The following is a 15,824-nucleotide window of genomic DNA, read 5'->3' as shown; positions in this document are numbered from 1 at the left end:
GAATAAACAATTTTTGAATATTGAATTGTGGGTTTTTTCCATTTATATAAATGAGAGGACTGTGTAATGTGAGCGTGCATGTATGAGCTCATGCCCTGTCCTGGGATTGAACCCAGAGCCTCAGGCATGCACTCTTCCACAGAATCGCATCCCAGCCTCAGAAAGGGCTAAGTTTTTTGGTTTTGGTTTTGGTTTTTAAATTTTATTGAATTACCATGAGATAGTTACAAGCTTTCATGTTTGAGTTACAATCACACAATGATCAAACACCCATCCCTCCACCAGTGCACATTCCCTACCACCAATATCCTGAGTATAACCCCCTTTTCCCACCCTCCCCCTGCCTCCAGGGCAGACAATATTCCCCATACTCTCTCTCTACTTTTGGGCATTATGGCTTGCAGCACAGACACTGAGAGGTGATCATGTTTGGTCCATTATTTACTTTCGGCACGCATCTCCCATCCCAACTGATTCCTCCAGCCATCATTTTCTTAGTGATCCTATATATTGGAATACTATGCAGCTGTTAGGAGAGATGAGGTCATGAAATCTGCTTATGCATGGATAGACATGGAGAGTATCATGCTAAGTGAAATGAGCAGAAAGAGAGGGTCAGACATAGAAGGACTGCACTTATTTGTGGAGTATAGAATAACATCACATGAGGCTGACACCCAAGGACAGTAGATACAAGGGCCAGGAGGATTGCCCATAGCTGGAAGACTGCTTCATGAGCGGAGGGGAGAATGCAGATGGAATAGAGAGAGGGCTAAGTTTAAAAGTATATTTCATTCATAAATGGCAAACCCTTGTAAGCACAAAAGCCTTCCCATGTGCAAATCTCAGGTTTTCATCTTTTCATATCTATAGGGGTTTTGTGTTTGGCACATTTGTACCTGAAAGGTGAACAGTAAACTCCAATTTTCTTCTGTGCTCCAGAACGGACTGTCTCCATTACACATGGCCACACAAGGCGATCATTTAAACTGTGTCCAGCTGCTCCTCCAGCATAATGTGCCCGTGGATGATGTCACCAATGACTACCTGACTGCCCTGCACGTCGCTGCCCACTGTGGCCATTACAAAGTGGCCAAGGTTCTCCTGGACAAGAAAGCTAACCCCAATGCCAAAGCTCTGGTGAGTGGCATAGCTGGCCAATCCAACATGCATTGTCTGTCTGACAACTGTGAAGAGATTTCTTTTGAGGTGGTAAAATTGGGATTTCTGGTTAGGTGAAGTGAATATCTGGTGAATGTTATTCCCAAGGAGGCTGTAGACCTTTCTGTTTCTGACATGCACAAGACCAATTGGGCTAAATCATTAATGCCTGTGTGTGTGTTCACAGTAGTGATTCTTCTGTGCATGACACCTCAAGCCTGTCCATGTATAAAGGTACTGAAAAGGTGAGCCTCTCTTACTGAAGGTAAATCTCTAATTCTTTCCACTGAAAGTTTTCTCTGAGATCATGAAGCAGGAGTTGACATGGTCAAAACACTTTCTCTTAAATATGAGAGGCATATTTGTGTTCTCTTAAGTCTGTGAGCAGAAATTTAATGTTAATCAATGATTCTTTTTTATTTTTATTAATATTTTGGTTTTCAGACCATCCCCAGTGGTGCTCAGGGCTTACTCCAAGCTCTTCGACTTGGTGTCCAGGGATCAGTCCTGTGGTACTTGGGGGACCATGTGGGGTGCTGGGGATTGAACCCAGGTGAGCCACATGTGTGGATATGCCCTACCTGCTGTGCTGGCTCTAAGCCCCTAAATACTCTATTCAAGTATTTTCCTTCTGAAGAGCCAAATTCTGGTCTTACGTATAGTCTGAACTCCTGGAATTAAGCACTTCTTAGCTCTGCTATGGGAGTTTTGCAGTCAGATGGCATTTGTTGTGTCTGAAAAAACTAAAAATTATTTATATTTGGTGAGCTGTTTAAATTTGGTTCAGAGTCAGTACCCATATTTAGGGGGCAAAAATCAGTTACTAGAATGTTCTGAGAAACTTGTGACATCGCTAGTTAACTTTGCTATAGGGAAAAGTAGCCATAGTTGAGCTTTCTGAGTGATTCTGCTTCTTTTCCACAGGTGAATTCAGCCATTCCTGGGTGCTCTGTTCTCTAGTGCTTTGCACATCCTGGAATTCAGAGTGGGGAGGAGAGGTGGGGGAGAGAAGAGGCCTTCCAACCCCAAGCCCAGCCATTGCTGTTGTCATTCTGAGGCTCTCCCCACAGGCACTTTTTTAGGGCTGTTGACCTGCCCCCTATATTGAGCAGATTCGTGAAACTTGAGAAGAAAGTCATAATTCAATTTTACCCTATAAGGGAAAAAAAAAAATCTTGGGCCTGGAGGTAGGGTGTTTACCTTGCACGTGACTGACCCAGGTTTAATCCCCGGCATTCCATATGGTCCCCTGAGCACTGCCAGGAGCGATTCCTGAGTGCAGAACCAGGAGTAACCCCTGAGCATCTCTGGGTGTGACCCAAAAAGCAAAGAAAAAAAAGATATCTTTACAACTGGGCGTATTTCAACTCTCACTTCGCTCTCACTAGTGCAGAGGTCAGAGCTGGTCAGCCTTGAATGGACTCTGGTCAGGCACATGGTCCCAGGAGCAGAGTTCGGGTAAACCCCTGCCATGACTGGCTGAGTTTATAGTGGACCCTGAGATTGGGTTGTCCAAAGTCTCAGTGCTCAGTCAGAACAATTTGGTTGGTGATTTGTTAAAAAGTAGGACTTCTTTTTCTTATTAAACCTGAAGCCAAGTGAGTCTAATCAAGTTGGGTTATTTAACTTTCTGCTTCCTGGGAGCTGGCACTCATTGGAAACATAAAGTTCACAGCAATGAACAGGTTCTGGAAGTAGCCCTGTGATTGTCCTAAAGGGCGACAGCGAGGTTTTGACTGACAGGAGAAATATTTGGTCCTGCTTTGAAGTCCAAAGCAGAGGAGGGGCAAATTATATGAAACCATGATTCAAATACAAAATAATCTTAAGAAATGCATGATTGTTTTGCCTAAGCTGCCAGAAATTATGATAGAAATTATCTTCCCGTTTATGATAAATAGGGTACTTTGAATTTTTTGTAGCAGCTCAAATAACTACTAGATTCTAGATTTTAGAAGAATTCTAGAGAATTCTAGAGAAGAATCTACATTCTAATTCTAGAGAAGAATCTGCATTCTGTTTAACTTTCTTATTCTTTCCAGATCCTAATAGAACATCACTTATATGGATATTTTGCCATATATTGGTAGAAATGGATTTCAGTGGAAGAAATTTAACTAGATATATGTCTTTGTCCATTACAGAATGGCTTTACTCCTCTTCATATTGCTTGCAAGAAAAATCGAATTAAAGTAATGGAACTCCTCCTGAAGCACGGTGCATCTATCCAAGCTGTAACCGAAGTGAGTGCCGGAGGGTTTCTGAGATTCCCAGAGTGTTCCGAGAGTACAGCAGCAGGGCAGCCCCTCGCCATCCGCCATCCCTAAGGACCAGTCTGGTTCTTGATGTGATTCCTGCACTTTCCTCCAGGGGGATGCCATTCCTTAAGACAGCAAACCAGTGTGTGGATGGATGAGTGCAAATACATTACCATGACTCAAAGCATAATCAAAAATGCATGAATCATGCACAAGGCTGAATGGCACCATCACTGGAAACACCATTTCCTTGAAATCCTATGATACAGTGCTTCTTAACTAGGAGTTACACCCCACACCCCTGCGCACGCGAGCGCTCGCACACACACACACACACACACACACACACTCACACACATATTCATACACAAGCATTGGTTTTTTTTTTGTTTGTTTTTTGTTTTTTGTTTTTTTTTTTCTTTTTGGGTCACACCCAGCGATGCTCAGGGGTTACTCCTGGCTTTGCACTCAGGAACTACTCCTGGCGGTGCTTGGGGGACCATATGGGATGCCGGGGATCGAACCCGGGTCGGCCGCGTGCAAGGCAAACGCCCTACCCGCTGTGCTATCGCTCCGGCCCCTACACAAGCATTGTTTAGCAGTACTTTTAATTGTCACATCTCGATGGTGCTATTAGGGACCTTTGGCTAAAGGACAGCAAGTATTGCTAAATATTCTACAGGGTACAATGTCATAGCCTCCTACAACAAAGTAAACTCAAAACGTCAAAGATCCCAAGGTTGACAGTCTCTGCTCGTGACAACTTCTGCTGTGTGTTTGTGAAGTGACCATTGCTCTAGAATAAAACTTAGACCCCATGAAACAGAATTGTTGGCATTTGTAAAGCGATCGTCTGGGCTTTCCCTTATACAAGGCAACTTAGATCTTAGAGAATCAGCCGCACCAGAATCAGGGCTGAACCTTCAACACAGCACACAGGGCCTGGCATTTGCCCATCTACACCTTCCCCATCCCACCAACCCACCCCTGCCTGCCCCCCCCTCACCAACCTGCTCTCTATGGATTTTAGCAATCAGCATTTCCCTGGACTAAGCGTAGTTTTATTTACCTTCATTATCTCCGCACTCTCTATGTTATAGCCACACTGCCGGGTGTCCCTTCAGGACCACATTTGGGAGGTCTTTGTTTTCTAGGAAACATCTCCATGGGCTGGTCTAAATGTTCTTAAGACCATTCCCTTGAGCAGTATGCGCTTCCTCCCAGGAGCCTGTTGGGATGTCTTGATTATGGACCAGCCGCTTCTCCCTGTCCTCTGCCCCAAAACCTGCAGGCGCACTCAAGGCAGATTTGAGTTTTGTTCATTTCATCGACCCGCAACACAGTAGCTCCCATCCTAGATTACCGATAAAAATTTGATGCAAATGTAAAAAATAACAAGTGATCATAGATTTATTGCTTTGCTTCAGTTTCTTATTAGCAAGTCAGATACATGCCGTGATTTGTAGCACGTCTGACTTTTTAAATATTAAGTGCCTGACAGTATTAACACTGGTTTATTCTTTCATCACTCATATGACTTCATGGTAGGTCATATTAATTATAAAGTAAGTTTATACTTAAGACATGGCAATTCTGTTTGAAACCCCGAATGGGTTCTGAAATAGGCATAGATTTTTGTATAAAGCTTAAGGTTCCAAAGATGTCAACCAGTGATTAGAAAGTTTTTCTTCCTGTTCTGTGCTTCTCTTGAGTTTTGCAAGGCAGTTCTGACCAAGGTGATGGTGTAGTACATTTATGTTCCAACAGTGCCCCCTGCTGTTGCCAAAAGGTCTTTTTTATTCTCCATTGTCACTGAAGTAACAGTCAGAATTTCATCTCTTTAGAATTCCTTTTGCATATTCTTTACATTTCTTAAAATTCCTTTGAGATTAATAACCCCTATAACACTTCTTTTATAAATCAAGTAAACATTTTGTTGTCATATTAAATACTTTAACCAGGGTATGGTATTTATTTTGTAAACAGAATTTTAAAAACATTTTAACACTAACCACTGAAAAAGCACAAATACTTAAAAACAAAAAATACATATGTATGTGTGTTTAAGATTTGAAGCAAACATAAAAATTAAGTTATAACCTAGTGTCCATTGTAGTATTTGCCTTAATTAAACCACCTTAACTTAGAATTCTTTTAAACTTAAGTGATTAAAAGTCTTTTTTTTAAATTATTTTTATTAGTGAATCACCGTGAAGTATAGTTACAAACTTATGAAATCTCATGTTTACATGAACTTTCATGTTTACATTTCAGCCATACAGTGATTGTTTACATCCCTCCACCAGTGCCCATTCTCCTCCAGCAGTGTTCCCAGTATCCCTTCCCGTGATTAAAATTCTTAATGCTGAATTGCTTGTTTTATGAATGGGAATTGTTTCCTAGATGCTATACTTCCCTATGTATAGCATCTGTGATTCTGAGTGGATAGAAATAACTTTTAAAGACTAGAGTATAATCTGATATGAATCTTTTTGTTATTAATGTGTCTATGACTTCTCTGTTTGTCCTCTCCCAAACACACAATCACATTCATAGGGAAGGTTTACTAGCAAAGTGGGAAATATTCAAAAAAAATTTTTGTAATTATTTTTCTAAATTATTATATTTGGGGGTGTTTTGCCACAGGGCTTACTCCTGACTGTCCTCAGGAATGAGTCCATCGCCTTCCTAAACCAGCTGGGCCCAGGAGACCATATGTGGTGACAGGAATTTGAAGTAGGGTCAGCTGTATGCAAAGCAAGTGTCTTAACCTTGGTACTGTCTCCCTGGCCCCTAAAATATTTTTATAGATAGATGTAAAATGTATGAAATTTTCTCCTCTAGTATTATTCCATAAGCCTTTCATAATCACAAAACCTGCTTTAGGGACATGATTAATATTACATATGCCTTATAGAATATTTGATCTCATGGGAAATGTTATGGTATCTTCTGATCTCACCACTAGACTGGTTATGACTAGTGGATGAGTGGATGGAAGAATGAACTCATCATTCATGAATTGACTGATAACACAGAGGCAGGGAAATCCTTCCTGCAATAAACCACCATCTCCTTCTTTTCTCTTTAGTCTGGCCTTACCCCAATCCATGTTGCTGCCTTCATGGGACATGTAAATATTGTATCACAGCTAATGCATCATGGAGCCTCACCAAATACCACCAACGTGGTAAGTCTTCAAAAAGAATTTTAAGGCTATTAGAAGTATGATAATAACTGGTAATAATTACTTTTATCTATTTATGTTTGTTATAATTACATTAACAACTGACAGCTTAAAAGAACAGATTTCGAGACTATATTTAGCATCTTTACTTCAAAGAAACAAGATCCATTCAATCACAAGCTGATCACAATTTGTTAGGAATTATGGACTGTGTCCATTACCCTTACAGTTACATACCACTGGGTGCTACACTTCAAGTAATAAAGGTCTTGCAGAGGGAGACCTTTTGTGGGGGTTTTCTTGCTTTGTTTTTTTACAGTAGAAGTAGTGAGTGTTGTATATGACATTGAGGAGGTGGTTTAAGTGTTATCATTTCAAATAAATGCAAAATAATTTCTCTGTAGCATGTTTGGCCATATTATGGCTAACCCAAGGAATTTGGTTGATCAGTTGTCTAGATGATTTTCCACATAAAGCATGACTCTACAGAGCCATGGGCCTTGGCGTTCATAGCAGAGGTGCAACATACCATCCCATCTGGGTGTGACACTTGGCATTATTTTATAAGCTTTAAATTCTGAGAGCATCATAATATCAAAGCTCCAGATCCCAGGCTTATGGAAGCCAGCTGGTTCCATGTGGACCCCAAAAATGAAAATAAACAAGATTCTGGCACATAGATAAAGACAAATCAGGAGGTCCTGCCCACTGGACCCTGTTAAACTCTGCCTCTCAGACCAACACACCACGAGGCAGAAGCAAACCCAGGGCTCACCGCAGTTCGGTCCTCCTGGATACAAATAAAGGATGAGTTCAGTGCCTTTTCTCTCCACATGACAAGTTTCATGCAAAGTATATTTCACCTGCTTCCACAGAAGTGGAATTCCTGTAGAACAAAGCCCAACTTAGCAAAGCACTTTAAATATGGTCATTTTGATGTTGTGTCTGTGTGTGGTATCACAGATTCAATCCAGGGCTTCACACATGCAAGGCTCTACCACTGACTGAGTTATCTTCCTAGCTGCCGTTAAATTTAGTTTGGGGGGTTGGAGAGGGTGACATACCCAATTGTGCCCAAGGGCTACTTCTGGCTTTGTGTTCCAAGATTGCTCCTAGCAATGCTTGGGGGACCATGTGGTGCTAGGGATGGAACCAGGGTCTGTTGCATGCAAGGGAAATGCCTTAGCCCTTGTCCCCTATACTTCATTTTTGTTCCTCGTTTCATTTTACTCTACCCATATATATAGTTACTAGGTCCTACCTGGTAATAATCAGGTCTTACTTCTGGCCCTGTGCTCCAGAATTTCTTTTGGCTGACTTCCAGGGACCATGTACGATGCCAGGGATCAAACTTGGGTTGACCATATGCAAGGCAGATGCCTGACTGTGTTTTATCTCTCTGGCCCTGACTTGCTTTTTTTATTTTCAAAAAAGAAAAGAAGTTAATGAGTAGTACATCTGAATGAGTCTTTGGTTAAAAGGGGGGCAGTTTGAAGTTCAGTGGCAAAGAAATGACCCCCTTGAGATAACATCCAAAAACATGATGCTGATCTGCTAAGATACAGCAAAGATCACGAGCAGATGAACCAAACAGCACTCTGGGGGGTATCTACGTTATTCTTGCAGCACGTGGGGTTTTGTTTGGTTTTGAATTCTGATTTTGCATTCTGTATTTAAGAAAGTCATGCAAGCATCCAGACGGCTGGATGCTTTGGGAAAATAGTGAGGTCTGACATGATACAGCGTCCATCCTACCCTGTATATAGAGCCACCTCTAGGGGTCACAGACTGGCTGGGGTGGGCACTCTGATTCCTTCCCTACCTTCCCCTTCACCCATTTATCCTCCTCTGTGGCCTCTTTGTGGTTCACCTTTCAACCTCCAATAACCCTAGGGAAAAGTCACCTTGGAGATAACTGAGTCATATCCCTGACCCTGCTAGTAATATAGCTCCCCCAGGGAACAAAAGTCTTTCCATCATGGGACAGGTTCCTATATGATTCTTAGGTATTTAATTTTTTTCTCCTTCCTACAGTTAAAAAGTGCTTGCAACTTAAAAATAATAAAACAACTTTGTGATGGCTTGTTCTTCAGCCTATGTTCTCCTTTGAACACATCTCTCTTGCTTGTCATGCTCTCTTTGCCTATCTCTCTGCACTCTGGAGAAGCCTGTGTTCTCCTTGAACGCGTACTTCTCATTTTCTCTCCTCACGTCTGTCTAAATTAGTTTCAGTAAGGACTATCTTGCTGCATCGCCAACAGTGAAAAATCCCTATGTGATAAATTTTATGCAAATGAAGCGTGCCACTGTTCTTCTGATCTGCCGTTTTTGTTTGTTTTTGTTTTTATTTTGCTTACATTTTCCAGAGAGGAGAAACAGCATTACACATGGCAGCTCGGTCTGGACAAGCTGAAGTTGTTCGATATTTGGTGCAAGATGGAGCTCAGGTGGAAGCTAAAGCTAAGGTCTGTGCAATATGGAAAATCCTTTACTGAAGAGGATAGAGTGGGGGGTGGGTGGGGAGTTGATTTTTAGGCTTGAAAATCAAGCATTTCTAAGCTAAAACAATATGCAAAGGTTTAAAACCTTCAAACCTATGCATGCTCCCTCCCTGGAAAACCTTTCAAAGGTAATAAATCATCTCCAATCACAAAATTCTTTACCACATAATATTTTTTTAAAAGTCCCATTCCTGCACATGTATCCAACTCAAGTATTTAACAGAATCAAATATATATATACATACATACATATATATGTATATATGTATGTATGTATGTATATATAATGTATGTATATGCATACATACATTATATATATACATATATATGCATATGTATATATATATTAGAACATTGTGCCAGAAAGAAGTTTGCATCCTTGGCACTTAGGTCATTTTAACAGATTAGGAGCTAGACGTAGATTTGGTTCAAAGTTCTTCTCACTCTCTGAAGAAGAGCTTATGCCTAAAACTAATGGAACAGGTCCAGCCTGCAAGCATAGTTTAAGTCTCTTTGACTTATATATCAGCTGGCACAGCCAAGAGAAAAGTGGTTTCTTTTTTAACTTTTTCTTTGCAATTTGAATAGTTTATGTTTTGTCTTGGGATCACAACCAGAGACACTTAGGGGTTACTCCTACCTCTGCACTTGGGAATTACTCCTAACAGTGCTCAGGGGACCACATGGGATGCCAGGGATCAAACCTGGGTTGGCTATGTGCAAGACAAACGCCTTGGGGCTGGAGCAATAGCACAACAGGTAGGGCATTTGCCTTGCACACAACCGACCCGGATTCGATTCCCAGCCTCCCATATGGTCCCCCAAGCACTGCCAAGAGTAATTCCTGATTGCATGAGCCAGGAGTAACCCCTGTGCATCACTGGGTGTGATCCAAAAAGCCCCCCCAAAAAATAACCAGAAAAAAGGCAAATGCCCCACTCACTCTACTATCACTCCAGCCCCTTTCTCTGCAATTTGGGAAGCCACAAAGGTTGCAACTCTACCTTTGCTTCAGGGATCTGCCTTTACATGGAATGTCTGGGATGGATTTGTATGTTTTATGCTTGGTCTGGGCTTAGTCAACAGGAGAAGCCCGTTTGTCTGTCACACTGTGCAGGTGAATGAGGGAGTCAGTATGGTTTTCAAAATGGGAATTCATTTCGAGAACTATAAATGACCATTTGATTTTAACCCAATACTACATATAAGTGGTGTATTTCTATTTTTTACATAATCTAGTTGGTTGTTTTGGGCTAAGTGGAGAGAAAGCAGATCTCTTTTTTAAGCAGTTTCAGTACAGAATCTATTTAGTCTCTTATCACTTTCAAGCCATTGTACTCTGCAGTTTCATCCATATCTAATGTGACCATAATTGTTTGAGTTTTTGTTTATGTCACCCTCTTCCAGGACCCTTTAAAACTTTTTTTTTTTTTTTTGCTTTTTGGGTCACACCTGGCAATGCACAGGGGTTACTCCTGGCTCTGCACTCAGGAATCACCCCTGGCCATGCTCAGGGGACCATATGGGATGCTGGGATTTGAACCCGGGTCGGCCACGTGCAAGGCAAACGCCCTACCCGCTGTGCTATCTCTCCAGCCCCCCTTTAAAACTTTTGATTCAGTTTCCTTACGGGGAAGAAATGACATCTTTCCTTTGGCATTCACATTTTATCAGAGAATACATTGCTCACTTATTTGAAATAGTTAAAAGATAGCACAGACTGATAAAGTCACTAGCGCATGCCTATCGGAACAGAACACACTCTGTCACCGTTGCTGAGTTCTCTGATTCTAGAGCTCAAGCAGAGAGAGAGGACGGAGCAGGGCCAGTGGACCTGGTGGGGTCTAGTAAACCTTCATGTCCAAGTGCAAGCTGCTGCTGGTACTGTGCTCGGCCCGAACCAGATGCTGTTGGCTAAGCTACTACACTGGTTGGGTAGAATGTTCAATCATGGTTGTAGTCTCCATTAAGGAGTACTGCTATTTACATAATGATTTACATAATTTACATAATTTACATAATGAAACCTTGCTCGCTCCAAAGTGGCTTTACCAGCCAACATTGAAGGTAGAATTTGTACTTGTCCTTTCTCTAAGGAGACTCTTTAAAATCCTGAATTTCTCCGCCCAACTGTTTGGGTGTGAGCCTTGGTTTGCAACTATAGCTGTGAAACCAGTGGGTACACCTATCTATGTTTCTTTCCTTTTCCTTTTCCAGTTCTCTCCTTAAAGAAATGTAGGAATAGTAATAGTTGGAGTTCATGGGCATATCATTATTACTGATGAATTCTCAGAGCCCGGGCCATGTAGCTGCTCAATAAGTGTTTAGTGGAAGTGATAACAGTAGTGGAGTTTTCCAGGATTTTCCTTTGTGTTCAGATTCTTTTCCTTCTCTGTGGCACCTCCACTAACTCTTTTCATGCTTCCCACTAACTTGAAGGATATCTTGCTCTGCCTTTGACCCTCTTCCTGCATACCGTCGCAAAGCAGTGTCATATGCTTTCTGCTTCTCTCTACATAAAGATTGACCTGAAATTTGTTTGGGGGCCCGTTTCTGGCCTGATGCCCGAGGCTTGCCCCCTGTGGTGCCCAGGTAACTGCGCAGTGCTGGGGACAGAAGCCAGGGTGCCAGCCTACAAAGCCTGCACGCCTCACTTTGAGCTGTCTCACAGGCTCTTTTCCTGAAATGTTCATGTTCTAGTTGGGGATTTCTCTCTGGAAATCTACCCATGGGGGAAAATTTGGAAGTTAAGAGCCTAAGGCTGCTGATGGTAGTAAATACCTCTTTCCTTAGAATATTGTTGAGTTCCGGTCAACTCCAAGCAGATGCTGGTCTGGCCAGACCGCAGGGCAGAACTGGGTGAGAGAGGATAGGCCGGCTTTCAGCCACCATCAAAGCACTTGTCTGAGAGCCTCTGGACAGTCATACCTGCACAACCCTGAGTTGTCCCGCTTTCCTCTGCTTTTGACTCTGGAAGGGCAAAACAGTTAAAAAAAATTGATTCCAGGGGGCTGGAGCAATAGCACAACAGGTAGGGCGCTTGCTTTGCATATGTGGCAGACCCAGGTTTGAGCCCTGGGTGTGACCCAAGAGCAAAAAAAAAAAAATTTGATTCCATACTAAATACATAATAACCGGTGAAAGGATTATATTCCTCCAGGTATTTGTGTTTTATCAAAATCCACTTCCTTGGGGCAGGACTCCTGCCTGGCATGCAGCCAACCTGGGCTCCATCCTGGCACTCCATATGGTCCCTGAGCTCCACCAGGGGTGACCCCTGAGCACAGACCCAGGAATAAGCCCTGAGCATGGCCACGCATGACTCCCCAAAATGGAAAAAAAATGTATTTTCTTATCTCACACCTAAAATAATATTTTTTTTAGTATTCAGAGATTTTTATTATAATCTTTTATTTACTAATGCAGACACTGGACTAGTATCTACAATATAATATTTTCTGATATAAAGTCAATATTCCCTTTCTTGTGATAAAACACTTTATTTTATAGGACTACTCATATTTTACCATCTAAATTTTCTTAATTCTCTTCACTCTTACTAAACTCTTATGTTTCTTTTTTCTTTTTTTTTTTTTTTGCTTTTTGAGTCACACCTGTTGATACTCAGGGGTTACTCCTGGCTCTGCACTCAGGAATTACTCCTGGCAGTGCTCAGGGGACCATATGGGATGCTGGGATTTGAACCTGAGTCAGCCGTGTGTGCAAGACAAACGCCCTACCCACTGTGCTATTGCCCCAGCTCCTCTTACTAAACTCTTTTTTTTAATTAAATTAAATTTTTTTTATTGAATCACCATAAGATGCACAGTTACAAAGTTGTTGATGATTGGGTTTCAATCATGAAATGTTCCAACACCTGTCCTTCACCAGTGTCCATTTCCCACCATCAGTGTCCCCAGTTTCCTCTCTCTCTCTCTCTCTCTCCCTCTCTCTCTCTCCCTCTCTCTCTCCCTCCCTCTCTCCCTCCCTCCCCTCTCCCTCCCCCCTCCCTCCCCCCTAAGAAGGGAATCTTTTTTTTTTAATTTATTCTTTCATTGAATCACCATGTGGAAAGTTACAAAGCTTTTGGGTTTAAGTCTCAGTTATACAATGCTTGAACACCCATCCCTTCACCAGTGTACATATTCCACCAACAATAATCACAGTATACCTCCCCCCTCCCCCCCACCCCTCCTTTGAAACTGGTAAATTTAACTTTACTTTCTAAGAAGGGAATCTTGAGAGGTTAAAAATCGATAAAATACTGCAGCTGAAAGTCAGGATAACTTATAATGATACCTCTCATCGTTCTCCTAACAGTGTTACTCCAAGGGTATTTGAGTCACTTATAACCACCACATGTTTTATTTTTTCCTTTAAATAAAATGGAAATGTGTTAGTTTGCAGCGTGTAAATGTTCGTGTATCTTAGGAATGCAGTGTTCTCGAAACAGACCCACCTGCAGTGTGCCGGTACCCCTTCAACACAGTCCAAGGTCCTATTCCCATTTTTTCCTGCCCACTTGGTAACTGCGATTCTGCCAGCAGTGTGAGCTTTGCTTCAGTGGATAGGGCTGATTGTCTGTGAGCACCATGCCTGAGTTAGGTAATCTGATATTTGTCTTTCACCTTCTTTGCGTAACAGCATCATTCTTGCATTCTGTCCTGTCGTTTAGGATGATCAAACCCCTCTTCACATTTCTGCCCGACTGGGGAAGGCAGATATAGTCCAGCAGTTATTGCAGCAAGGAGCATCTCCAAATTCAGCCACGACGTCTGGGTACACCCCATTGCACCTTTCAGCCCGGGAAGGCCACGAGGATGTGGCTGCTTTCCTGCTGGATCATGGCGCATCTTTATCTATAATAACAAAGGTATAAAAGCGTGTTTCGGAATCCTGGTATTCTCTGACCATGGTAATAGGTACAAAAGCTTGGCCACAATGTTTGTAAGTGGGATCTTATGGGAGTCCTAAACATGGCTGCAAAGCCCTGGTTTGAAGTAGGCTAATTTAGAGTGTGAGTATGTGTGTAGGGGGGTGGGGATGGGGAGGAAAGATTAATTCCTCAGTATGAACAATGAATAATGGTATCTAGAATTTGTTTGGGGTTTTGTTTTGTTTCGTTTGGATCACATCCAGCTATGCTCAAGTGGGTTACTCCAGGCTCTGTAATCAGAGGTCACTCTTGTGGTGCTCACGGGAACCATATGTGATACCAGGAATTGAACCTTGATTGGCAAGTCCCTTAGCCACAATACTGTCTCTCCAGTCTTAGAGTATCTTACTGATGCCAAGTATACAAACCACTTTATAAGATCTCAGTTGATTAAAAATTGTATAATATTTCCACAACCAAAGATATGTTTCAGAGTTGTTATTCTTGGACTATTTTAGTTTATTGCCTTTTTTTGTTATTTCATACAGTAGTTTGATTTTGTTTGTTTTTGTTTTTAAATCTCAACTCCACTGCTTTAGAAATTAACCTACACTATTGCCCTTTTGGTGAAGAACATAAAATGTAGAGCTCATTTTTCATAGGATGCAATGTAAGCATATCAAGAGTACAATGAATTGGCCCTGGCATTTCTTAGAAATTTTTGGGATTGTCCCTGGCATTTCTGGGAATTGGGTTGTACCCTCATAATTGGGGCACAAATAAGAACCATTAATTTATGATCAGTTCAAAGAATATTTATAAATACTTTAAAAATACCTGGATAGATGATGCCTACTTCACACTTTCCCCTATGAGACTCCTTATGCTCTGTGGTGTAGTTTAGATGCAGAGCTGAGTTTCCAGATCTTATCAATTATGTAAAACACAGTCGTGGGTGATGCAAGTCCCCTGGCTTTTCTGTCACATCAGCTGCTCATTGGCTGTGGTCAGCTATTGTCTCGTGAGGTCAAATGCACTGATGATCTTCCAGTCACTCACTTACCTTGGACCATACTTAGAAGTGCTTTCTTATTGTTTGATAACCTACATCCTCCAGAGGTGATACCAAAAGCAACTACTTAGTTCTGAGTATCCAGTTCACGCACGCTTATGGCTAAACCATGTGTGGTTCTTGAGTTCTCCTCAGAGAGCTAAAGTAAGAGATTCTCTGGCCCCTGCTTCTGAGGCTGGAACATCCATAGCCATGTGCAATATGGAAAGGGGAAGAAAACCAATATAGGCTGGTACCATGATTATGGGAGGTGCATATTTGCCCTGGATTTTTCATAGCTCTCCAAATCTGGTTAGGCCAGGTGTCCTGTAGCTTTTTCTTCCTCCCTATAACCAGTTCCCCATATGACCCTCAAATAATCCCCAAATCCAAATCTGCAACATCAAATGCTTGGTTAGTCCCCCAAATAGTGGCATATATATATGGCTCAGTTGTTAGGGGGAAATTGATCACTGACTCGTTAGATGTCCTGCTCATCTTTGTAACCAAAGTTTACAAAGCTATTATCTACCAGCTTTGATCTTTTGGGGAGGATGGGCCACTGGGGCAACCAGCAGTGCTTAGGGTCAAGTCTCAGCTCTGTGATCAGGAGTGAGCTCTGGCAGTGTTTGAGAGAACTTGTCTAGTGCCAAGGTTTGAGCCAGAGTCAAGTGTGTGAAAGACAAGCACCTGTACTATCTCTATGGCCCCAGTTTTGATCCTTATATACAGACTTAACTTTAATCATTAAAATAATACATCAACTACAGAAAATTGGTATTTCACCTCA

At 41.9% G+C, this 15,824-nt stretch overlaps 1 protein-coding gene across 18 annotated transcripts in view; it reads left to right on the top strand.

Moving 5' to 3' along the window:
- Positions 1-15,824, top strand: part of ANK3 (ankyrin 3) — a 511,843-nt gene that overhangs the window by 351,883 nt on the left and 144,136 nt on the right. For all 18 annotated transcript variants that reach the window (XM_055137437.1, XM_055137439.1, XM_055137442.1 and 15 more), the window contains 5 exons: positions 943-1,140; positions 3,306-3,404; positions 6,511-6,609; positions 8,973-9,071; positions 13,783-13,980. In XM_055137437.1, the coding sequence (XP_054993412.1) occupies positions 943-1,140; positions 3,306-3,404; positions 6,511-6,609; positions 8,973-9,071; positions 13,783-13,980 (693 nt within the window). The remainder of the gene's footprint in view (positions 1-942; positions 1,141-3,305; positions 3,405-6,510; positions 6,610-8,972; positions 9,072-13,782; positions 13,981-15,824) is intronic.

This window comes from Sorex araneus, chromosome 5, assembly GCF_027595985.1.
Source record: "Sorex araneus isolate mSorAra2 chromosome 5, mSorAra2.pri, whole genome shotgun sequence".
Taxonomy (NCBI): Eukaryota; Metazoa; Chordata; class Mammalia; order Eulipotyphla; family Soricidae; genus Sorex; species Sorex araneus.
Note: the sequence above shows the minus strand (reverse complement) of the source record. Positions and strands in the feature narration are given on the sequence as shown.